The sequence below is a fragment of the Haliotis asinina genome, chromosome 14 (genome assembly GCF_037392515.1).
Source record: "Haliotis asinina isolate JCU_RB_2024 chromosome 14, JCU_Hal_asi_v2, whole genome shotgun sequence".
Classification (NCBI taxonomy): domain Eukaryota; kingdom Metazoa; phylum Mollusca; class Gastropoda; order Lepetellida; family Haliotidae; genus Haliotis; species Haliotis asinina.
Genome location: NC_090293.1, coordinates 35,796,579 through 35,821,911, shown reverse-complemented (window position 1 = coordinate 35,821,911; position 25,333 = coordinate 35,796,579). Strand labels below are relative to the sequence as shown.

The 25,333-nt window shown below is 41.3% G+C and overlaps 1 protein-coding gene across 1 annotated transcript; it reads left to right on the top strand.

Moving 5' to 3' along the window:
- The first annotated feature begins 1,143 nt into the window (after window positions 1-1,143).
- On the top strand, window positions 1,144-24,365 carry LOC137261974 (inactive cell surface hyaluronidase CEMIP2-like). Its single transcript, XM_067799779.1, has 36 exons — window positions 1,144-1,303; window positions 2,308-2,496; window positions 3,262-3,422; window positions 4,724-4,865; window positions 5,181-5,342; window positions 5,660-5,884; window positions 6,410-6,514; window positions 6,721-6,908; window positions 7,210-7,282; window positions 7,497-7,615; window positions 8,737-8,909; window positions 9,092-9,161; window positions 9,529-9,675; window positions 11,732-11,886; window positions 13,524-13,595; window positions 13,977-14,120; window positions 14,377-14,572; window positions 14,811-15,023; window positions 15,316-15,415; window positions 16,220-16,325; window positions 17,087-17,257; window positions 17,570-17,732; window positions 17,815-17,865; window positions 18,107-18,188; window positions 18,413-18,527; window positions 19,921-20,093; window positions 20,264-20,421; window positions 20,622-20,784; window positions 20,985-21,086; window positions 21,303-21,451; window positions 21,805-21,883; window positions 22,285-22,359; window positions 22,520-22,552; window positions 22,822-22,903; window positions 23,230-23,327; window positions 23,779-24,365. Exons 1-36 carry the CDS (start codon window positions 1,144-1,146, stop codon window positions 23,979-23,981), a joined length of 4,797 nt encoding a protein of 1,598 aa, XP_067655880.1. The 3' UTR covers window positions 23,982-24,365.
- Window positions 24,366-25,333: the final 968 nt, after the last annotated feature.

Genomic DNA, 25,333 nt, shown 5'->3' with positions numbered 1-25,333 from the left:
AAAATTGCTAAGATCAAAAATAGCTGTATAACCTATAGTCATCGCATCGCATCGCATCGCATCGCATCGCATCGCATCGCATCGCAATATATTACAATTCAGACATGTGAAAATAACTTAGTGCGTACTTTTAGACGCAACACATGATGCTACACAATAAAAGTCGGATGTAGTGTGAATCCCTCGTAACTAAAGATTTTGAAGTAAGCCCACATTATCCTCTTCTATGCATGGAAACAGTGCTACGTTCCGGGTAACGACACACCTGCCGGATGAATTCTACATTGATGAGACATGGCCTGACCTTTCGGGAGGAAAGACCAGCTGTAGGATTATCTTTTTTCACATCCGACGAAGAATACCTTGGTCAAAACATTTAAAATCCACACTACTTGAGTATGCGAAGGCGACAGGATGGTCTCATAATCCATGTATCATTGGCAAGTCGCTTAATCTGCATTGTGACAATGCCATACCCATGTTCGCTTACCTGACGGAGCAAAGTCTCCGAATTCAACTCCGTCGGCTTAAGCATGTCATGCCCCATGAGCCAGTTCAACCCACAACCAGAGAACCGTGAGCCAGTTCAACCCACAACCGGTGAACCGTGAGCCAGTTCAACCCACAACCGGTGAACCGTGAGGACCCTTTGCATGAACCAAGCTCAAGAGGCAGAGGACCCCAAACTGATTTTACTAAATACAGACTGTCATTAGCTACATGTCCTCTTTTCTGTTTTAACTGGCCTTCCATATTTCTTACTGAGTTTTCGGCATATATTTATTTACACATTGTTACACGGCAGTCAATATCTAATTACCATTCTCGCCAGCTGGATGTTGTTATTTCACCTGTTTCTGAAGCAGGAACCCCGTTGGTCAGTCCATCCGGCCAAACAAAAGGTTCAGATTGTATCAAGGACGTATATCCGCTTTATGGCCTCCGGTATCTAGCTTATCTGTATATTGTTTGGACTGTCCACCTGCTGATCAAACTCTCGATGATCGTTTTCATTGTCATCACACAACGGGGATTGAAAGCTTTGATGACGTTATTGACAGAGGCATTCTTGTTTCTGTCGTGTCCATCATCGGTTCAGTATAAATATGAGCGTATGTTTGTACCAGTTATCATTCACCAGAGATGCGAATGTTGCTGCTGTTAGCTGTAGTGTGTTTGTATGCAGGTGTAGGGGAGAGTGCCTGTCCCCACCTAGAGGTTGGACTGGAGAACTGGGGGGATACGACATCCTGGTCATCTGGTGTACTGCCCAAAGAAGATGACCAAGTGGTTATTCCATCAGGTAAACATACTTTATAAGCAGTAGTATATTTCTACAATTCACAAATTCTGCCATATTGTATTCTGTCACCTGTCATGTCCTTGTCACTGTTCCTTCCACGCCATGGTTAGTTGGCTAGTTATTAACGATACTGAAAGGCAGAAACCGAGTGCCACGAAACATACCTATAGAAATATATGTTAAATTAAATAAATTACTGTCAGTGAGTGAGTGAGTTAAACTTTAAAATCCTTTTGACAATGTTTCAGCCATTTGCTTACAAAAACAATAAATAGACAAACAATGATTAAAGATAGATTATACAATCCTGTCAACGATGGACAGTATCAGAGATGTGCATGTAAAACTAGTAATTAAATCTAAAACATTTTAAGTATAAGGGACAACACAATATAAAAATAGGGTATAGATCGCCCACAACTGAAGATAGATTACCATACTAGGGAACATTGGGACTTAGAGGACCTTTGCTACCTGCATGGACCCCAACTGCATTTGCACTGTCCATTCAGCCATTAGCGATTGTAAGAAATATTTAGCCAGCTTGAAAAGAACACAAATACGTTTTAAAAATCTGGTAAATTTAAATTTAGCTTTCAAGGTTTCGGGACTTATGTACCCTCTCAGGAAGACGATCGTTTTTACAATACATCAACCCCTTTTGACGTTATCACCACGAACAATTTCAGTTACGAATCTAAACTAACAACGATAAAACTTATGGTGCTTATCATAAGCTTTGGAACTTGATACATATATTTTGTTTCTGCAGTAAAGTATAACAATGTTCCAAAGCCATTTATCCGCGCACGTGTCTGTACATTTTGTTTTTCTCTTCTAACTAACAACAGCCAGTCACATACAGGGCGACAAAACAGTCATATTTAGATTTTCCTAAAATGTATCAGAGGTAAGATTAGTGAAGTACACAACACAGATAATCCAGTGTTCTTGTTCACAATAGGTGCTCTGTCCCATTTTAAGGGTTAAATATCTTCTTCTAGGCAAGAAGCTCCTTCTGAACGTGTCCCCGCCATGTCTGTCCTCCATCACCATCGAGGCTGGGGCAGCGTTAGTCTGGGGCGACGTGGATAACCTCAACGTCTGTGTCAGCTACATCCTCATTAGAGGCCGCCTCCAGATCGGCAGTGAAGACTGCAGGTTTACAAGGAAAACCCACATCAGACTTACAGGTTGGTTATAGTTGTCTGAAACATACATTGTCAGCACGTTATGCTGATAACTCTTAATACTCCATTCCTTGATCAGGGATCTAACCTTTTTGCTCAACGGTCGTTATCGTGGAGATGTTTGTCTGCTGTGATGATGATACTTCTGTATTTCAATACTGAACATGCTTCGTTATACTTATTCCAGTTAGCAAGATAATAATACCCTCTCTGTTGGCTATGTTTGTTTTTTACACGCTTGATTTCCTCAAGCACATCCTTGAGTACACGCGTCTCTGTACAGTTCGACTGATTTGTTGTCAAGAATTCGTTCTTTCTATGCTATTCAGACTGTTGGATTTCGACTGTTCTTAAGTAGGAGAGCTAACACAGGACGTTAAGGATATGATCATAACTGTAAAACGACCAAAGAGTCGTTGAGCCGACTAATGTAAGTCTCAGTTCAAAGATTTTCTTCTCGAGCCCTACTAATCCCAAGTGTAAATGTGCAACATTGACGAGTTATTATAAAACGTCCAACACAATTTGACTTTTCATTGTTATTTCACCGAATGGAACATAACCTGTATTTCTTTTGCCATGATGTGGGACATATCCTGTTGAAGTTATTCGAAGAAAACATGTTTCTGCCATCCTGCTAATTCTGCAAAACATATGGTTGTCAATGTACTTCCAAAGTGTACATTATAAATCACGTGACAAGTCCAACGGATCATGGTGGCATTTACTATAAAATACACAGATCTGTAAGTTTTACTATTTTTCTAGGTGAAAGCAACTCCACGTTGTCTGTTTCTGGCTTTGGGAGGAAGTTCATTGGCGTGGATGCAGGAGGCACGATTGAGATACACGGAGAAGAGAAACCATCATGGACAAAGTTGATCCAAACAGCTGAACCAAGCACCTGTGACAACCTCTTCAATTTCCAGGTGAGACTGTCTAGATTTTATATTTTTGTGACGGAGTCACTAACTGCAGGGGCAAAAGTGTAGCGTTCAGACATCAGTGTGATAACCACAAACATCAGAGCCAGACAGTGTAATGTTCAGACACCAGTGTGATAACCACAAACATCAGGACCAGACAGTATAATCTTCAAACACCAGTGTAATAACCACTAAGACCAGAGAGAGACGCAATGTTATGTTCGGACACCAATGAGATATCCTCTAACATCAGGCCGAGACGTTGTACTGTTGTGATACGCTTGAGGGAATCACTATATTAATACCATTTTATCAAACAGATGGTTTGTCCCGTTACTTGCAATGTCAGACAAACCTGGTTGATTCGCATAAAACAACTGCGACAATACGCACCATTAAAATGATAGGAAGCATAGGGATCGAGATTCCAATATAACTTTAGTTCTATTCTGTGACGTCATATTCTATGAATGTGTTAAAACAATACTGTTATATCTAGAAAGAACGAATGCATTGCTAGTGTACAAGGATATTGATACCTTTGACGTCATTTGTTGATATTTTTCTAAAGAGCTCTTCTTTGTTTTGTTACGGTGAATAATTTGCCGTGACAATCGTGAGCAACTCACAGTGATTCACACTAGAGGTTTCTAGTACAACTAAGTCAAATCTAAAGTAATGGGCCACATATATCAACACACCAAAGTTTGGGTTTTCAGTGAGAAACAGTTATACTAAATGTTACACAGCGAGCACAGACGTGCCAGTATTGAATATATAGATCCGACGTTGACAATCAGATGAACAGGCAGACAGATGTAGGTAGGCTGAATGAGGTAAGAACTCCAGTTATTCCAAGTGTAATTCGGTCTGTGTGTCCCAACAACACAACATGCCTACTCTATATATGTATATACAGTTGCAGATTCCTGAACATTCGAGCACAGTCCGACCGCATCGCCATTAACTTAGCACTTTCTCGATCGGTCTCGTGTTTACCCACAGTCAAAACACATGCTCATGTATGGAAGATCGCCTAAAGGGAGGCAACTCTAAAGCGCTACCTTGAAAGCCGTGCCGCTAAACTACTATTGTCGTTGAAGATAAACGATTCGAAATGTTACCCATAATAACAATCATCTATTCAATGATTACACAAATTACAGAAAAACACACTCTCGTAACAACTATCATTCCTCTTTCATTATAACAGTGTTATAATTGATGTTTGCTTCCACGCATCTGATTCAGAAATTGAAACATAAATACTTTTCCCATTTTATATCAGTACAGTTATTTTACAGACAAGCGTGTTCAATGCGGAATCGTCCCGAGGTCTGTACGTGTCTGTGTTTAATGAGGACAGCTCTCTGTGGGACTTTGCCATGTTTAGGACCGGGGAGGACATTGCTGACGAGGACCTCAAGTTTCAGAACTTTATAGAAGGTGAGTTGATCAAGGAATACTATAAATCATATAAAGGTGGGGTTATTGTACTGCTCGGCTGTATATTTTCTATGACGTGTTACAATGTCAAAGGTCCTACGCCTGTTTTCTTTCCAGTTAACACATTTGACCGCCAGTCAATCTTCCATCCACTCGATAATTATATTGTTTAAAACATAATATAACAAATGATGCTTCCGAAGTAATGTATACATGGGTTAAATTTGTTTCATTTATCACAAATCGTGTCAGTGCGATGTGTCCTCTGATATGACCTATAAGCTTAAATCAGTAGTTCCTATGTTACACTTCTAGGCGTTCCCCAAGACAAGATTCTGTCAGTTGCGCTTCAAGGTGAACTTGGATCTGGAGACATGACAGCTGTGTACACAGCACTGGAGGCTGCTGGGGGTCTGACGTCATCTGCTATCAGGAGTGTCACTGGCAGACAGGCTTATGCTTTCATCACAAGAACAGGTGCCTTATGATTCGTTGCTCTAACAGAAGTAAAAACCCCGGACAACTATGGAACAGCCCATGGTTATCGTTAGAAAATACTAAAACGAGCATCGGATGGAAACCATGTATAGGTTTGGGGGATTTGTTTCAAACATAACTGTTTTGAATCACTGTGCGTGGATAGGTACTCTGCAACGTTTGTCGTCTTTAGATTATTTCCAAAACACTGAGATGTTGGTCGGATACAAACAGCATATGGATGGAGATGGCTGATATGTTCTTGGGACACGCTTACTCACCTTGAAATGTGAATATGCAAGTGTTTACTTCTTCAGGTAATAGCAGCACTACGCATGAGAAGTATGCTGCTAACCCTCTCGACAAGAAATTTGTAGAAACAGGCTACCTATCTGTTGACTTCAACGGATTCCAGTACAGGGTAAACAGCAAGGTGTTCTCCAATCCGAAAATGAGGAAAGGTGTCGACTTTAAGGTCCTCACACACGAAGCCGCTTATCCATGTCTTAAGTTCAACGCAGACGTTTCCAAATGGAGGGACGGTAAGTACCCTTCAGTTGTGATTCATACCACTACTCTCTGGTATCTGAGACGTATCATTTCATGAAACATTTCAAGTAGAACTCTTCGAACCAGTACTTTGAATGATATTGTCATTCAAACACCATTAGGCAAGTTACAGTTGCAGCTCCAGTGCTGTGGAACGAACTTCCAGCTGAGTTGAGAATGGCTAAGTCAATGGTGAAAAATTAAAACACACCTTTTCAGACAATATTTTTTATAGTTGCTTATCCTTTTATGGGTGGGGGTGGGGGTGGGGGTGGGGGTGGGGGTGGAGGTTTGGTTTCCTTTTTTGTTATTTAAAGCCGCATCTGAGCACGCAATAATATATTGGGCGCTATACAAATATTAGGCGCTATACAAATCATTGTCATTCATTCATTCCTTGTCGTGCATTTTCCTATGGTTCATTAAGCTCATGTGGCTTACCACACAGTTAAGTGTCATTCAACTGTTACTGATAAAACAACGAAACATTTGTGTATATGTGCACGAATACTTTGTAGGCGATAAGATCGTCCTAGCTTCCACCGACTTCGACTGGAGACAGGCTGAAGAAATGACCATCAAGAGTTGCCCTTCTTGTGCCGCCAACGAAATCTGTCTGACAGGTATGTGAAGCTGAAACGTGTCGTGGCTGCCGTCGTTGCCTCTGCATATATGTACATCAACAATGACCCTGTTGTCACCGAGTGTGTATTACTTTCACTTAACTTTTATCATATGAATAGAAACATAAACGTTCATGCTTAAGCCATCTTATATTCAGTCTGATGACATTTATGTCCAAGTTCGAAAACTATTTCGTCTCCAACAGAGCCACTTAAACACACACACTATGGGGAGGTAACTCTTGGTGTGGACGAGAGGGCGGAAGTGGGACTGCTGAGTCGGAACATCCTCATCGAGGGTGTCATACCGGAAGAGGGCTGCAGTATCAACGAACCTGAAGATCAGTACCTCTGTGACCTGTTTGGATTTGACACCTTTGGAGGTCATATCAAGGTGAAATTAAATTTGCAGATAAACCATTCATCATCTCAATGAAACGATTTGTGATACGATGCTGTTTTGGAAAGTTGTCACCTTAGTGAAGAAGGGACGGCCTCAGATCCCATGATGACGGGTGGGGCTCTAGCAAACAAAGTATTAACGATACTGAGGATGATTTTACGATTAATTTATATGTGGAACGCTTTCTCATTGTTTCATTGTTCAATCTTCTGCCGCCTAAATACGTTTTAAACCGAAAACGTTCGTGTTATCATTATGAAAATATTACCACAAAACCTTATTCTTGCTTTAGGTTGTCAAAGGTTTCGAGGCTGCTCACATCCAGGGTGCAGAGCTGTACCACATGGGGCAGCAGAGATTTGTCGGTGAGTTGTGGTAGTAGGTAGGAAAATATAGTCAAACATCGTAGTGCCGCACTCTGATATGTTTGAAGTTAAACTTACCTGTGTAACATACCTGTGTATTCTTAATGTTGCGGTTGTATATGACTGTCCTTCATCTTTCACACGCACATGCACATGTTAGTTCAGAGTGCTGTGCTGACCTAAAATCGTACCTAAACCACCTTCCCTTCCCCAGGTACCTACCCACTCCACTTCCACATGTGCGACGACGTGGACGGCAACTGGTTCCGTCACAACTCCATCCACCACTCCTTGACGAGATGCGTCACTGTCCACGGCACCGATGGCGCTGAGGTTAGAAACATCTTCAATAGTTTCTCTACCAGTATGATTACATGCTGTGTCAGGTGGTGTTGTCTTCTGCAGCCAGAAGTATATTACATGGAACGTGAGCTGTCTGTGAGATTTAATACCAAGTGTTCTGTCAAAATATCTGAACAATGTTAGGTTGGTCATGGGTCCATTTCTGACGGTACACCAGAATGTTCCATTGCCCCGGGTCTTCTGAAAATCAATCTGAAAGGATGACTGATGGGACCACTCGTTATTTACCAATGTTGCCCTTATTTGAAACACATACTTATAAACCGACAGTGACGCCACTCGTTTGTTCTTAGGAGACACTTTGTCTCGTACTATCCCTCAAATCTGTTACAATCTTGCTTCTTTGGGCAATTATCTTAATAATGTCCCCCTGCATGGTACTTTTCTTAGGAATAGGCCTTCACTTTGAATTATTACTTGTTTTGTAGACTGATACGACTTTGTCTTGCCATCACTGAATTCAATCTAAAAATATGACATTATCGATAGATTCAAACATGTAGTGCCAACACCCGCTTTCGCAACCCCAGCCCTTCGCTAACTAGCTTGACGGTTTTATCCACTTGGGTTCGAAGGATCGCTGTGAAGAATGAAATTGTTTGTCGGCATGAACCGTGTGTTCCTTGCAAGGCAGGTAGTGCGGGCAGTGAACGGATAGCGCGTGCGGAGCACGTGCATTGTGAGACGTCGGCTGGCTGTCTCATCCCAGTTGATTTCCACAGTAAATACCAACATGACCCGATATAACATGATATATGACCCTTCGGCACTTGGACATTCCCGTGGGAAACGCGCTTACTTTTCAATAATGGCCGGTCGATTTATATCTGATCTATAGCAGACCCATGTTAACGGCACATTGGTCACAACGTAATGTCAAATTCATCACAACCGGCTGATGCATAGAGTTAGTACCTCACTGTGAATATGTGATCTATATTGCTTCCAGGTGTTGAGTATATACATAATGTATATTCACAGGAATACATTCACTGTAACACCAGGTGTCTCACACTTCAGGTATCTCACGACATATGTGCACTTAAGACACTGACCAAAAGAGCATATCTGTTTATGTTTCTCCTCACCAGGTGTCTCATAATGTGTGTTACCTGCACCACGGTCATGGCTTCTTCTTGGAGGACAGCGCAGAGCAGAGGAACGTCTTCGACAGCAACCTGTGTATCGGCACCATGCACGGCACCCACATCATGTCCGACATGAAGAAGGAGTGGTGCAATTCTACTATGAAGGAATTCTGCGAGTAAGAATAACCTCATCTCCTGAAATTATAATTCTAAATAAGTAAAATGTCATTGTTTTACAGTTAACGCCTTTACTTGACTATCAGTATTTTGCATAATTTCTACAACGGTGTCATTTCGCTGACAGTTTGTACAAAGCACCTTCATGCTATACAGATACACTGATACACTGTAATTTCAGCGCCCTCTCCTCCTACTGGATCACACATCCCAACAACACCTTCATCAACAACGTGGCCGGCGGCTCAGATGTAAGCAGACAAGGGTCACCGTAATTGCAAAATTACCGACACAAAAGTTCTGTATTCAAGATACTATGTCTCAGGGCAGATGTAATCATATCAGCAGAAGGGTTGGAGTGTTTGCTTCACGTGGGTGAAAAGCTCGATCTGATGGAGGTGGGCGGCCTTCAATTCTTTCCAGCTGGCACGGAAAGTGCGCAGGGAAAGTAGGTGCATCAGACCACGACCGATGAATCTTCGTACCTAAGTACATATATGCACGTGTAAGAGCTGTTATCCTTCGCAGTAAGTCACCTTACCTGGGAGCTGTAGAACAAAGGTGTAGCAAAGATGTATTATGTCCTGCAATTAATTTTATGGGTTTGACTGTTGACAGAACGTCGGATTCTGGATAATAGCCTCTAAGTTCCCCCTCGGACCCTCTCGACAACGCCAGGAAGAGAGGGGGCTAGTTCCGAAACTGCACGCCATGCAGACAAGGATCAAGGAATTCAGAAACAACACGGCTCACTCTAATGTCAAGGTTAGTAGCATGTATGTACATGGTTTGTTCAATTACGTTGTTAAATAATCCTAAGTTTGAAAAGATAACTGAAAATCTCATTTGTTTAACAAAGAGGCCAGTGAACCTCGTCCATACATCAATGAAGTTGGCCAACCATTCATCAATCCCACCCCTCACCTCCTACGTACCTAAGTACATATATGCATTCACACATACACACACACAGACGGGTATGAAACTCCAGATTCTTACTAATTTACTCAGTGTATTTAAATTAAAAGTTGTAAAGCTATTGAAAAAAACTAATAATCAATGAAGGAAAAGAATTACTGTTTATTTCCATCGTTCATTTTTTCGAGTGAATTAATAATTATTATCTTCAGTATAATGAATATATTAATATACATGTCTAAATATACTAGCCACATAAACAATTGTACATTGTCAAAATATTTATCCCAGTTTTTATGTAAATTAACGATGTAAAAAGCACATGTGAACATGTACATGATTGGAGGATCATGAGACCATAACAAGTCGGGAGAATTTCAAATGAAACGTCAATCACAATGACGTCACGAGCCCACAAGCGGGACAAGACTCAAACGACCATGTCACAAGCTCAATAACGGATATGTCCATTGACATATTGAGAACAGCAGTGCATCGACGGCTTATAGAGTCAATCAAACGTGCGTGGAAGGTTTGTGGGCTGTCACGTCAGATTCTGTTGCAAGTTCTGTTGCAAGGTCAATGACGTTATCCGGAGTAGACATCGGTCCATCTCGTCCCAAACAAGCTCTATCGGGGAGAGATCCGGTGAATATGCAGGCCAAGGCAGTAAGTCAACTTTGTAGTGTTGCAAGAAATCCGTCGCAACCCTTGCCGTATGAGGGCGGGCATTGTCCTGTCGGAATGTTAACCCAGGGCCATGACGTTGCAGAAAAGGAATTGCCACAGGTCGAAGAAACTGATCCCTGTAGCCCACAGCAGTTAAGTTGCCTTGAACAATCACCAGAGGAGTTAATTGGTGTGTTGTTATGACACCCTAAATCATCACGGAACCACCACCAAGGCGACTCCTCTCCAAGACATAAGCCTGGGCATAACGTTCTCCCACGAGTCTAGGCATGTTGACGTCCATCACTATGGTAAATGTTAAACCTGGACTCATCTGTAAAAACATTTCTCCACCAAACCATGGGTCTGCGGACGTAATTTCAGCACCACATTCGGCGAGCTTGTCGATGACGTTGTGTCATGTAAGGTCGTATGGCGGGACGTCGTGGTCTGATCCCGTGATGACGTAAACGTTGTCGAAATGTGTTGGGGTGAATACGGCGCAATCATCGGAAGGTACGGGCAGTCATCACTGCAGTCTGAAACCTGTGGCGAAGATGGGCCACCCTTATCCATCTGTCCTGTCTTGACGTTGTTCTGGTAGCGTCTCACGTGCAGAAATGGTGTTCCGGTGGCAGTGGAAATGTGCAGCCACTTGCCGTAGAGACATTCCCCCACGGACCATCCCAATGCCCTCATGACGTTTTTCAGACGTTAGCCTTGGCATGCTATGCATTTCAATAGCCGTTCAGTTTTTTGGCAAGGGCAGGGGTTGAGCTCTCCGAAATGACAGTATTGTGTGGCATTCATTTGCTCTGTTTCTATTTCCCGGAATGCACGTGCAACAACGTATTGCATGTCTCAAGGAGGAAACCACTAACTTCACGGAACGTGGCATGTGCATGCATCTTCGATACATGTCGCTACTCTCTGAGTTTAAATCCTTATGTTCCTACACGTTTGATAAAATTAGATTTTAATTTTCTGTACGCACTGTTTCTTTATGTGCCTAGCATAATATGTATCCGACCGTTGAGCAGGTGAATTTGAGAATATGGTCTACCTACCTACCTGCCTACCTACCTACCTACCTACCTACCTACCTGCTTACCTACACACACATATATATACATATAAATAAAAAGCTTGTAGACAGCGATTGACATCCGTGGATTCTGTATAAAATCTGATGTTTTGGCGCGATGATTAACTTGAAATCACGTTTCTTTAACAGAGAGGCCTGCGAATCGATCACCGTATATCTAACGGAGAGATGAAAGACGGTGTTTTTGTCCCCGAGAATGGCGTATTTGGTGCCTCAGTGTCACACACACCAAGGGATCCGCCGACAGAGACCAGGGGATTTCTAGACAAATCTTATCTCTATGGGTAAGAGTTCTTGACATACTGTCCTCATCCTATGGTGGTGAATGTCAGCCGGTCTGTGTTACACAGCCTGCACATTTCTCTTTACGTTGTCGATACTGCATGCCAATATAGTCACTACTCGCCAAAATGAGGATATGATGCTTCATATAATAATGACTACAGCATGATTCTCTATCCCCGACGAATGGCCAATTCTCTGTATTGTCCTCTCAATGTGACTGCTTAAGTGACTCAAGTCTTCAGTAAGTTGCTGATCGATTCAACTTGAGATGTACTCTTAGGGGCAATGAATGATGGATCAGTCAGTTTGCAAGGAGGAGTATTTGATAATCTTTTCCATAACTGGGTCTACATCTGCCTTGCTTCGACATAAGCGCAAGGAACCCCATGTAAAAGACAAATTTTGGGACTGAGTATAAATCTCGCTTAAAGAAAATGTGGAGATGAATGCTGAATGCTCGAAACAAGGTTAAAGCCCATGCATTTCCTCTCCCATGGAATAGTTGCTTGGACAAGGCAGGACATAGGTCTTATCGCCTCACGGATCATGTCTGAAAACAGAACCAACTACCAACTCAATATGTTCTTAATCGTTTTGATTTGCCTGTTAATTAGGGAAGTCGGGATTTGAAGTAGGAGCTCTTCATAATAGAATGTTATTGTGTACCTAAACCTATTTATCTGCGCATATGTATTTATCTCATGATACTCTGGTGATGCATTTGAAGAATCAAGTGATGAATTTCGATGCATTTTGGTGATATACTGGGCTGGCGTTAACCAGGTGCAGTCATGCATCAAATGTCAGTTAGGTCGTTCCCTCAAGTAGGGACTTTCTGTTAATGTACCGCACCGTGCATATATACAGAGTGTATAACAGAACAACGATGATATAAACTAAGTTCCTCGTCTGGATGAATGCGTACCAGCCACTTCTTACTCACATTTGCGTGAGTCTTGGAGAGAAGTCTATAGTGAAGTGTCGATTACGTAAAGCATTTGCTGAGACAGTGATTCCATTCACTGACACAACCAGTAGAACTTCAGCGACATGAAGTCATGGCTCGTTGTTTCAACTTCGTGCCTATGCCTTTGACCCCGAGATGGAGCGATGGTACCCCGGGTGCATAGAAAAATCATACTTTTAATGTGTTCAAATTAGGCGTAAATGCAGCCTGAGACAAAGCATGACACGCGGACCGAGCCTTTAATATGTCATGACTATATCCCAAGTACACAAGTCTCAGTGTTGAGGGGTCTCCGTGTTCCTTGCTGGGTTCCACGATGCAGCGCTTCCAGGGTGAAGTGCCATGAGCTGGTGGTACATGTAACCAGTCTGACTGTTTCGGGATCATCCTTCCTGCATTCTGTCTTGATTTGTAATGCAAAACATCCAAATGTGACTCCTCTCCATGTCAACACTGATAGATAGACAGACAGACAGACAGACAGACAGACAGATAGATAGATAGATAGATAGATAGATAGATAGATAGATAGATAGATAGATAGATAGATAGATAGGGAATATAAGAAATGTGCTCTTCAGCAGTAAGCATTCTGGTTGAACACTTACCTGTTCACAAAAGGTAATGAGTTTATTGAAATAATGTAATTACTGTTTTGTGCCTTTACAGGTTCACAGCATACAAAAATAAAGACCTGAATGTGTGGACGAAAGCTGGAATAGTTATCATGAGCAACTTCACGTAAGAATCGACAAACGCTAAACCATTGCTTCGTAACAAAATATAGCATACTGAACAATACCTATTTGAGACAAATTAACAAATTAGTACAAGCTTACCCTTACTGCCTTCATCCTTTGTGTCATTGGATGAAACACTAACCAGTCATCACTAGCTACTCGGAAATTAAATAACAGTTGCGTAATAAGAATGCCTTCTGTGAAACAATATGGTTTGTTTACTAGCCTTGGCAGTAGCTGGAGCAACTGCTTGTTATATCTGATTATACGTTGTACCACAGTAAGGATATGCATTACGTTATCTATAATTTCTGCCTCATGTTTACAGTGACACCAAAAAATATATATGTTGATATTCAACGTTGTACCTATATTTACACAGCCTGGCAGATGCTACGGAAGGCATCACTATGGCTGCAGGGACGTTTGAAACATACGCTGAGATTACAAACTCGCTATTTGTTGGGGAGACGGACAACCTCGGCGAGCCTCAGGAACCCTTCGGTCGGTCAAGACCAGGAAATGAGTACGTCATAATGTTCAATGTATGCAATCGACGCCATGGGTCGGTTACTTTTTACCCCACCATGCCTGAAATCAGTGTACAACAAGCGCTCATCGATTTGGGTTATCATATATGAAGGATCATGGTTACAAGTCTAACACAATTTAAGATATCTACCAATCGATTTCAGTCATCGTGTGCGGAGAATGTGAAACTGTAAACTCATTTTCAAACGGCTTTAACAATATTCTCCAATATATGCTGACTGTTTCTTCAGAGATGAGCCTCTTCAAGGAGTGTTGTTCTACCAGGGTCCGGGTCACGTGACGAATACCTTCTTTAACAAATACGAGACGAAGACAGCAGGGTCAGTGACCAGATACGCAGGAGCCATCAGCGTGAAGCGCAGCAACCCCTATCCCCCTAAAGCCAGCAGCCATGTTGAGGGCATCAAGTTCGGCTTCTGTGACGTGGTGTGTATTTGTCGCGTGTGAACTGTCCAGAGAGACCCAGAACAAATCAAAGCATGTTACCAGATAGTATATTTAAAAGTAGAACCTCAGTGAAATTTATGACGTGGGGCATGTATGTGGTGATGTAACACGAAAGGGAGTGTCGTTAGTTCTCTTCCACGAAGTGCTGCCTTCTTTGTAGCACTGTGGTGTGATTCGACTGTAGTTGTATTGTATCAATGAACTATCTATCATTCAGACTGAGGGCAACTGGGCCTTTAAGGGTGATCCATCTGTCTCCACCCTACAGAACAAAGACGGCAACCGACAGATCAACTTCAGGGACATCGATGGCAGCGTCTCCGGGACTCCCGGGACCCAGTTTGTGCCAAACACACGTTTCCACACCACCAACCAGTGTGACTATAGGCCTGTATCGAACTTCGCCGTGTGTCCCCATGACTACGCTAAGGTAGGAACTTTATAAAACCACTTACTCACTCACTGTTTACTCTGCACATCAAACCAATAGTTTGTTCAGTTTCTCCACCATTCGACAAGGAGCACTTTCACTTCATCGTTACACTGTCATTGTTGACGTCACTCATCGAAATATATTGTAGAGGGTGTGCTGACGGCTATGTGGCGATATTGTGAGGCACTTGTATATGTCAGCATGTCCAGATCAGTGAAACGGGGAGTGGTTATATCCTCGATTTGGTATTGTGATGAGAGAGTATCCATATTCTTAACTTGCATTCCAGGCTGTCTTTAAAGGAGACGGGGCTCTTAAAACATTAGACAAGAACTACCCAATGTACATGCGCCGAGACGACAGACCTGATGATCCTTTTGTCCTAGAAGGTATCTTTCCTATCCATCCAGAGGTGTTTAGTATGTAACTGTTTTCAATATGCCCTGTCTTAGGCCTCACTTCGACACAAAATAGACTTAAACGCATTAGCCAAACGTATTAGCCAAACTTAAACGTAATGATATAAATGTCTTAATGTGGACGGCAGGCATTTGTTCAATTTTTTTCAAATGCTTCTTGTGATTATACCACGAACTTTTGTCATTTTCAACTCATCAAGTTTCCACAGTCAATATTGTTGTTGGGTTGCTCAATAACTGATTTTGCGATAGTTAAGATAAAGGAAATGGAAAGATACATTTCATTATAACTGCAAAACGGACGGATACGTGAGTATCCAGGAATCTCCCTTACAAAACCTGATGGACACTGCTGCAGCTGGTAAACACATATAAGATTATCCACGACCTGACAAATGACCCCAATTTGCATACTTGGGAACGCCCCACAGAACGATCCACTTGAAACAAGAGGGAGACAGGTTGTCTGATAAATATCGAAATCTGTTTAACAGTATTGAGACAGGTGTAAAACAGTAGTGAGACAGGTGTTACACAGTAGCGAGACAGGTGTTAATCAGTAGCGGTGTTGATTTCATGTCACGGTTAGCATGTATTGCTACCTGTAGCAGCCAAGTGTACTCGCCCAATTCGTTGTACCGCCTCACTTGTCACAAATGCGTTTAGTGCCAGGATCATCTGATGTGTGTCTAGCAGTAGTGTATATCATGTATAACACAGCGATCATGAATCTTCTTACTTACATAAATGTTAAATGACGTTCCTTTTTGACAGGTACTAAGGGAAATAACTACTTGGTAATCAAGAGGAAATCATACACGGTGTATTTTAATGGCACAGCTCCGACGAAAATACAGGTATCTGCAGAAAATCTAGAGAGGTAAGGTCTTTGCACAACGATGCTTGTGTCGCAAATGTTTGTCTTGCGTAATTCACCTTTGCCATGTGCCGTTATTCTGTACTTATCGGTTTAATGTATAATATATCTACTGGTTTAATGTATTATATACATATTGGTTTAATGCATAATATATCTATTAGTTTAATGTATAATTTATCTATTGGTTTAAAGTATAGTATACGTATTGATTGAATGTATAATATACGTATTGGTTTAATGAAAAATATATCTATGGTTTAATACATGATACTATATCTATGGTTTAATATATAGTATATGTATTGGTTTAATCTATGACATATCATGGATTATGTCTTGCTTAATTCACCTTTGCCATGTGCCTTTATACATCTGTACGCATCGGTTTAATATATAATAATATATGTATTGGGTTAATGTACAACATACGGATTGGTTTAATGTATGATATATCTGTTAGTTAAATGTATAATGTACGTTTTGGTTTAATACATATCTATTGGTTAAAATCTATAATATATCTATTGGTTAAATAGTCAGCAAACCACCGACCATGACTGCACATACTTACAATTCTTTAAATAGTTTTGTCGTAGGTTTTGAAGCCGAAATGATTATCAGCTGTTAGCGACAAAACCTGATATTCTAAGAGAAAGATCTTTTATATGCTGACTGAACGATTGTACGCACATTTAAAACACAAATTCTGTGTTTTAACTCTGTCTTTCATTGACACTAGAATATATCAATCTTTGTTTCAGTGGTGACTATGTCAGACTCGGGCTGTGCTATCCGAAAGATGTGACCAGCTTCACCTTCTCCAGTGGACTTCCCAAGATAGGGGCATCTACTCCTGCTTTTAACGTCAGCAGCATCAGCGACCTAGACAGCGACACCACGGGGAGGGCCTACTTCTGGGACAAATCCGCAGGGTGGGTTCGGCGCTGCATAGTATTGCACCTTCTGTGAAGTATGGTGGGGTTATGCCCATAATATTGACGAGCCAAGGGCAGTAACGAAAGCATAATTAAGGAGACTACACGAGAGGGAGTTACAGGGTTGATACAGCTGTTTCATTCAGTGGAAGGCTATATCCAGTTGGGTATGGGTTTAGTGATGTCCACAGGATGGATAGATGCTCTGTAGAGCCTGGTGACCCGATCACTATTTTTAATAGAAACGTGAATAGAAACTTTGAAATCCCGTTTTGATGGAGTCCTTATTTAACTTTTGATGTTTTACAGGCTGTTATTCATCAAGATATACTCCAATGTCAATCGTGTTGACGGCGAGACGTGTCCAGGATACAGATGCCCGTCACTAACCATCACCAGAATTGGTGGCAGTGATGATCTTATCGACTGTTACAACGACACATACAATGGAGCCTACAACAAACCTGAAGATGTAAGTGATGTTTAATCAAGCAACGTCTGAAAAACGTATTTTGTAATAGGTCAAATTTAACCATCGACATCCAATATTTCAGGATGCAGTGAACATACCCACGGCAAAGCCTTGTAACAAGACAACACCAGAGGTGAGTTTATAGCTATAAATCTGAGCTTCTCCGTACCAGTATTAACGGGGCATAAAATTCAAGTCAAAGGAGGGATAAAAGATAATATAATATTTCCTTCAGTAACATAAATTTCAGTCTTAAATGGTTCTCTCAATGTAATCAGCAGCTTAAACCTCAGCTCCAAATCTTTCAATTAATGTATTAATATTCTCAGTGTCATGTAGGTAAGCCTTTAATGTATCTTGGTATCGGATTTAAGGGCTTTGGTGCCGAGGTGGAGTCCAACTTCTTCAGTGCTGCACCTTCCATCCCAGTGTGTCCAGCTGATCCTGTACATGAAGGTAACTACTCTACTACAGTGCATCTCGCTGATGATTCACAGTACCAACAAAGACATAAGCTTTCATCATACAATCAATCCTTCTGACTTATTAACTCGGGTCAAAGTCTGCCTGTCAGGATAAGTCAGCATTGGCATTACCCTCTTTATTTCAAGTTGAAATATTCATGACCAAAAAGTCCTTAGCCATGTGCTTCGAGTGAGAATTTGCCATTTTCTTCATAGGTCGATCGACATCGGAACTGAAAGGCTGCTACAAAGACAGTTTCAACTTCAGAGATATCCCCTATGCGTATATCAAACTAGTCATGTCCATGACTGTCAATTCCTGTGTAGAGAGGTAGGTGAACAAAATGAGTTGTTCAATAATGGACACCGAACAGATGCAAAGGACAAGGTTAAAGTTCAACGTGTAATCCATCACATAGAAAGAAACCTGTGTGTTTATATTTAAGTTATGTATGATATCCTATGGTCCGTCCGTCCGTAATCATTTTGTTTCCGGAGTATAACTCAAAAACTGTTCAATATTTTTAGACCAAACTTGACAGAAATAGTAATCTCAGCCTATGGTTGTGTCTTTTGCTATTTACAGGTTTTTGGCATTAATATTTTTTTTTGTTTTCCCATGGAACATTTTGGTTTTAGTCTCTTCGTGGGGTGTGCTTCGTTTCCGGATCAGAATATGTTTCTGCAAAACTTGGTAGATATATCAATCTGAACCAATAGAAGTGCCTTTTGGTATTTACAGGTTTTGTGATTTATTATTTTCTTGGTTTCCATGGAAATGTTTCAGACATAGTCTCATAGTGAGGTGTGTGTTTCGTTTCCTGAGCAGAACTCAAAAACCGTTCAATGTTTTTCTGCAACACGTGGTAGATATATCAGTCAGAGCCTGAAGTAGTGCCTTTCGCTATGTACCGGATCTTGTGATGTATTATTTTCTCGGTTTCCATGGAAACGTTTCAGACCTAGTCTGAAAAGTGAGAGGTGTGTTTCGTTTCCTGAGCAGAACTCAAAAACTTCTGAATATCTGTCCGTAAAACTTAGCAGATATGTGTGGCAGACCCCAAAGTGGTGCCTTTTGTTCTCTACAGGCTCTTGTGATTTATTATTTTCTCGGTTTCCATGGAAACCTTTCTGACTTAAATTCAAAATGGAGGGATGAACTCAAAAACCATTCAATGTTTTTTTCTGCAAAACTTGGTGGATATATCAATCAGAACTTATAGTGGTGCCTTTTACTATGTACCGGATCTAGTGATTTATTGTTTTTTCGGTTTCAATGGAAACTTTTGGGACCTAGTCTGAAAAGTGAGAGGTGTGTTTCATTTCCTGGACAGAACTCTAAAACTTCTTAATATCTGTTAGTAAAACTTTCTAGATATGTGTGGCAGACCCCAAAGTGGTGTCTTGTGATTTTTAAAGGTTTTTGTGATGTATTCTTTTCTTAGTTTCCACGGAAACGTTTCAGACTCTCAAAATGAATGGGTGGACTTCGTTCCCAGAGCACAACTCGAAAACCATTTCCTATCTTTCAACAGATCTATGAGACAGATCTTGAAATTGTGACTTTGCTGGTTACAGATATATGGCATTTATAATTTTCATAAATTCTATGGAAACGATTCAAACGTAGTCTAAAAAACCAATGAGTAACTCTCAGATTTTGAGTCCTTTCAAACATGTTGGGGCTGGGAGGATATGTCATCTTCTGATGACTCTTGTTTCAGATGCTACTACCGGGGTTATGTGTACGCTGCTCTACAGAACGGTAACGAATGTCGATGTGGTAATATGTATGGAGGATTTGGAACCAGCACCATGTGTTCCAAATCCTGTTCAGGCAACAAAACCGCCAACTGTGGAGGTTCCCTGGCTAACGCTGTCTACACCACCGGCAGAGGTAAGCATCGTCAACTGATAAATGTAGGCCCGTCAAGCAGTTAAATGTGCCAGATTTGTGCTAAATGAATAGAGTCCAACCATGCGTGTTGATTTTGGACTGTCACCTTAGACCCTGCAAAGTAGAATGGATCAACAAAAGACATAATTTCCAAGTGATGATTATTTCAGCAACACTTTCGGCCATGACCACGTGTCGGGCTACAGGCGTGGTGATCGACGGGCAGTGCTATTACCTCACTTCTGGTACCTATTCATACGTGGAAGCTCAGGCACAGTGCGTCAAACTCGGAGGGAACTTGGCCACCATCAACTCAGAGAGTGTTCAGGTAATTTACATATGTTTCATGTGTGTTACTCGTTAACAAAAGATATGTGCGAAGGTTCAGGGCTATTGCTGACGAAAGGGCAAAGGTGTTGTTACAAAGACGTTGTTACCTGTGAAACATTGTCGAGAAATTTGATATTCTTCAAAGTAGACACGACCTCTTCTACTCACGCTGCCCATGTTTGTTATTGTCTCTTTCAGTCTGAAGTGGAGCGCTACATGAGACCCTTCATGACGGACGCGTGGTTCGGACTTAACGACGTCATCGATGACGGCACCTACGTCTTCATTGATGGTACAGCGCTTGGTGGTTACAGAAATGTTATGCCTGGTCAGGGCACGTCACGTTCTCAGGACTACGGAGGTGAGTATATTAGGAATAATTTAATGTGATGTTTTCATAAATGGTCCTAAATGTATATTTTGGATTGTACTAATAGATATGCTGTTGTTAAAGCCGACATCCTGCAATTTACGCAAATTGATTTACAGACGATATTAATGATATACAGAATAAATGACATTCATGGTCAGGAGATAAAGCGTGTTGGTATTATTTTACAGTGCTCAGAGCAACCAGCCTTTATGGCTGGGATGATGGTGGAGTAAAAGAGAGTCACCGAGCCTTGTGTCAGCTACCCCTCACTGAAAGCCCTCCTTCTCCAGGTATGTGCATGGTCCGCTATCCCTAGTCGAAATCAGCAACACTATCCAATCCTACCCCAACCAAAACGATCACCACATCGTCGCGAAGTACCCCAGGTAATTTGATCACAAATCAGATAACAAAAGATACTTCTTGTCACTCAAAGCAGCAGTTGTCTATACGAGGACATACGAAATGTACAAACACAGCTCATGCGATGTTCACCTTCATTCCAGTAAGCTGCGGTCATAACGACTACGGACAGCAACTGAACGACGGCGACTGTTACCTCATCATCAACACAAACCACATATACAGCAGCGCCAAACACGCCTGCTACACCAGACGCGGCACTTTGGCTGATGTATCGAACGCTCAGACATTGGTAGGTACCTCGTTATCAATACAATAGAAAATAACTCATTAGTAACTAGTAACCAGACCTATTGGGGACACTTGAGAAATTGCCACTTACAATAAGTAGTGTTTGCGGTCAATAGTAAAGAGGGTGTCTGATAACTGTCAGTACAATTGGTGTCTGGTAACTATTGCTAGATGAGTTCAAGGAAGCAATGAGTAAGTATTTACTAAACATGTATTTAAAGACCACCATTCAATACCCACAAATAATAACGTCATTTCATCAGCGTGAATCGTTTAATACTGATACAAATCGTTTATGTTACTCGGAACCCATTCGTTAAAGTTCTTCGTGGTATGGTCTTACTCTCTCCACAGGCACACGTCCAGGAACACATCTACCGCTTTGGACAGTCCATGGACTACTGGGTTGAAAAGGAAGGAGAGGCGTTCAAAGGTGAGTAAATGGATAGATTAGGATATTACTAGACTAACGCCTAGTATCTGAATATATGTAATTTTGTAACAAAGGAACCGATTTAAACTGAAAGTGGACCCAAGGGAGACCAAAGATTCTGAACCTGGAGAAATCTAGACGTGCTCTACTTACTTGTTTTAATACGTTACTATTGCTGAGAGGGCTGGGCAGTAGGGAAGGTTATGAGGTCAGACAGACTAGGGTATTACGATTTTTCTAGTTATTTATATGTGGAGATGACATCTGCACCCTGAATGGATCTGTATTTGGATTATGGCAAAACTTTGTTTGAACTACTTTTGATTATGTTTGATGTCCTTGCAATGTTCAGGTACCAATATAAACGGTGTTTATTCTCTGTGAATTTATTTGCCTTGCAGGATTGGATGACATTAAGCTGTTCAGTAAGAAAATAGTTAACATGGGAGCCACGATGGGTGTCGTGTGTAAGATCGGTGAGTATATACATCTGTCGTCCTAGCCATACTTACACAATGTCATCAGCAGAATTCCAGGAAAACATTTGTGATTTGAACATTCAATTATTTTTGAGGTATATAATGTAACTTCAAATGGCTGCGTCCAACACTTTAGCCTGGTTCTTGTTATTTTCAGAAACTCTGTCAGCTGCAAAGCCGTGCTCAACTGGTACGTATTGTTTTTTCTATGTCCAGTCAAAAGACAATCTAGGAGATCACTTAGAGATCACCCAGATCAACACGCCATATGTCAAAACGTTAAACTTCATGTAGCTGATTGCCGTCACAGTTGGGTCCATTCTGACTTTCCGGAAGCATATGCTCGAGTCTGAAAGTGTATCATCAACATGTTATCCTACATGCAACCAAAGCTAGTTTTGGTCCACGTGTATCTTCCTTCACCAATTCACCGATACATCATGGTTCCATACGATTCAGGTTGGGTTCAGAAGAACGACAGTTGTTACCTCTACTCTGGATTACGGGCCAAATACGACGAAGCAAGGGATTTCTGCAACCAGTGAGTTGTACTTATTTAGTGTCGTAGTCTGTTCAAGTGGGCCAGTCATTGTGAACAGAATGTCGCTGTGATCAGGGGACAGTCTTGCAACGATAATCTGATTGTAAGTGGTAGATAGTCAGGTGTCCAGTATGTTGAGATGAGTGAAGACTACCTCCTTGTGATTGGTAGAAAGCAACCAGTGTGTCTTGGAGAAGAGTACAACTCGAATGGTTGTTTGCTGAAGTGGTTAAGGGTTCTCGTATTGTGGATACGTTTTTATATGTATCAACTTCCATCATCTGAATTTGTTTCGGGGAGCTAACGACGTACTGGTGTTATTACAGAGGTGACAGTCAGATTCTCACGATTCTCAGTGAAGCTGAAAACACCTTCGTGGGAGACACGGTAAAGACAGACACACTGACACCAGATGTCTATATTGGTGAGTAGGCTTGTTGTGGCGCTGGGAATAGACGTGCCATGGCTTAACGATATTGAAGACTGTGACTCCTAGCCCTTACTGCATATGCTGAATTTAAAGTTAAGTTTGATCTTGTCATCATTCGGAACGTACCATGAACAAACTGTAATATTGCTGGAACCGTTATTCACTCCTTCATATCCTGTGTATAGAGTTATCATGTGAAACAGACTGGAATCTCTGTTAGAGACATTTAACCATCGGCTAATTCATTTGCAGATTGTATTATGATCAAATTAATCTATATTTGTCTGTTGTTAGTTACATATGAAAATTTGAAGCTTCGGCCCCGTAAATATGGACATTAAAGAATACGAAGAAAACTCGGGATGAGTAAATTGCGCTTTGAGGCTCACTGTTTGCCTCCATAGATATGCATTTAATACTATGTATTGACTCATGCATCGTGCAGGATACGTGTACAACAACGTCACCAGCGCCTTTGAGTGGGATGACGGGTCTCCGTCCTCCTATACCAACTGGAACAAAAGACAAGGGGAGGACAACGTGGCCAATGGAGAATGTGCCAGACTGCAATCACGCAACTACAAGTGGAAGAACACCATATGCAGCAGGAGGGTTGCTGTCGTGTGCGAGGCACCCTCAGTGCCATGATCATGGCCAGTTAAGAATAAACATCCTTCCATGTCAACTACCATATATCAGTAAGCTGATAATGGTGATTTACTTCGATTTGATGTAGATGAAACGAAATTAGATTTCACGGATAACTTAATATAAATTAAGATTTTATGGATACGGATCCTTCTTATTCAGGGTATTTTGGATTGGCCGACCAAGCAAACTGTAATGTGTTTATGTCCTGGTCCTGGTCTATGTCGGTAAATCGAAAGTGTACACGCCCTCAAAGTGAAAGTTTACTGTTTGGCTATGAATATGCTAGAAGGACTTTGGTTGCATCATTGAGCGGATGGATGTCACTGGTTTCATGTTGTTGTCATTATAGCATTGTATTAATGATTAAATACCCAGACTGAGAAGTTTAATTATTGGTTTCTTATTTATAGGAGTTGGTTTTGCTTTTATACTGTATAAGCGTAGAAACCAGAGAGCTCAGTTTGAGTCAATTCTATGTATATATATCCCTATTGTGATATCTGCTGAAACTCTACAACTGGTACCGTTGTTTTATACACGGGAAAGTAAATATAACGGCACACTACACTGACAATAATATCGACAGGCAAACATGACAGAAACAATACAAAGTAGATGAGTACCATGCAGCTCACCATCGTAAAAATATAAAACGAAAAAAAAACACAAACTGAATAAATATGTTTCATTTCAAATCCATCTCAAAGTAGTTGGTAGTCTTTTCTCCTACAGAATCCTGCGATTCACCAAACCACAACAGTGTAAGAATGTCGCAATTACCTTCAGTTAACATACACGTTTCCAGGTGATTTTTGAGTGGGCGTTTGTTCCCCTCGTACTCTGGGGACAGATGAGGCATTTGTTGTCCAGGTGTCACAGACAGGGTACATCACACTGTATCTTACCTCACACATAAATGTTTTCTGATTGGCTAAGCGGTCTAATGTTATTTTCAATGTACCCTTCGTACAAACGAGGTACATGCCAGTGTACTCCGCTGCCAATGGCAACTCATTCGGTACTTCGTGGAAGTACCTCTTTATCTCGAATCACGCATGATGCACGGAAATTACCGATGCTATGCGAATGCAAATCGATGGAAAGGAGATAACTCTACATCTCTTTTTTCCTGTGTCGTCTGCAAAGTCTATCGATGGCTACGGGATTTGCCTCGCGCTCTAATAGATAAATTTTCACAAAACGTTCAAATGTAGTCCCTGTGAATATTAAGAAGGGGAATTACACCGCGGCGACTTTACTAAGGCAATCCCAGCCGGGAAAACACCAAATGCAAGATTCAAATCGTTTTATTCACAGTGGATTAAAGTGTTAAATCCGATACCTGTGTT

Bases quoted from the DNA above. Each gene is read 5' to 3' on its own strand.
- LOC137261974 (XM_067799779.1), top strand. From the start codon at position 1,144: ATGCGAATGTTGCTGCTGTTAGCTGTAGTGTGTTTGTATGCAGGTGTA. The intron at 1,304-2,307 runs GTAAACATACTT...ATCTTCTTCTAG, and splicing joins CCAAGTGGTTATTCCATCAG to GCAAGAAGCTCCTTCTGAAC. The intron at 22,553-22,821 runs GTACGTATTGTT...CATACGATTCAG, and splicing joins TGCAAAGCCGTGCTCAACTG to GTTGGGTTCAGAAGAACGAC.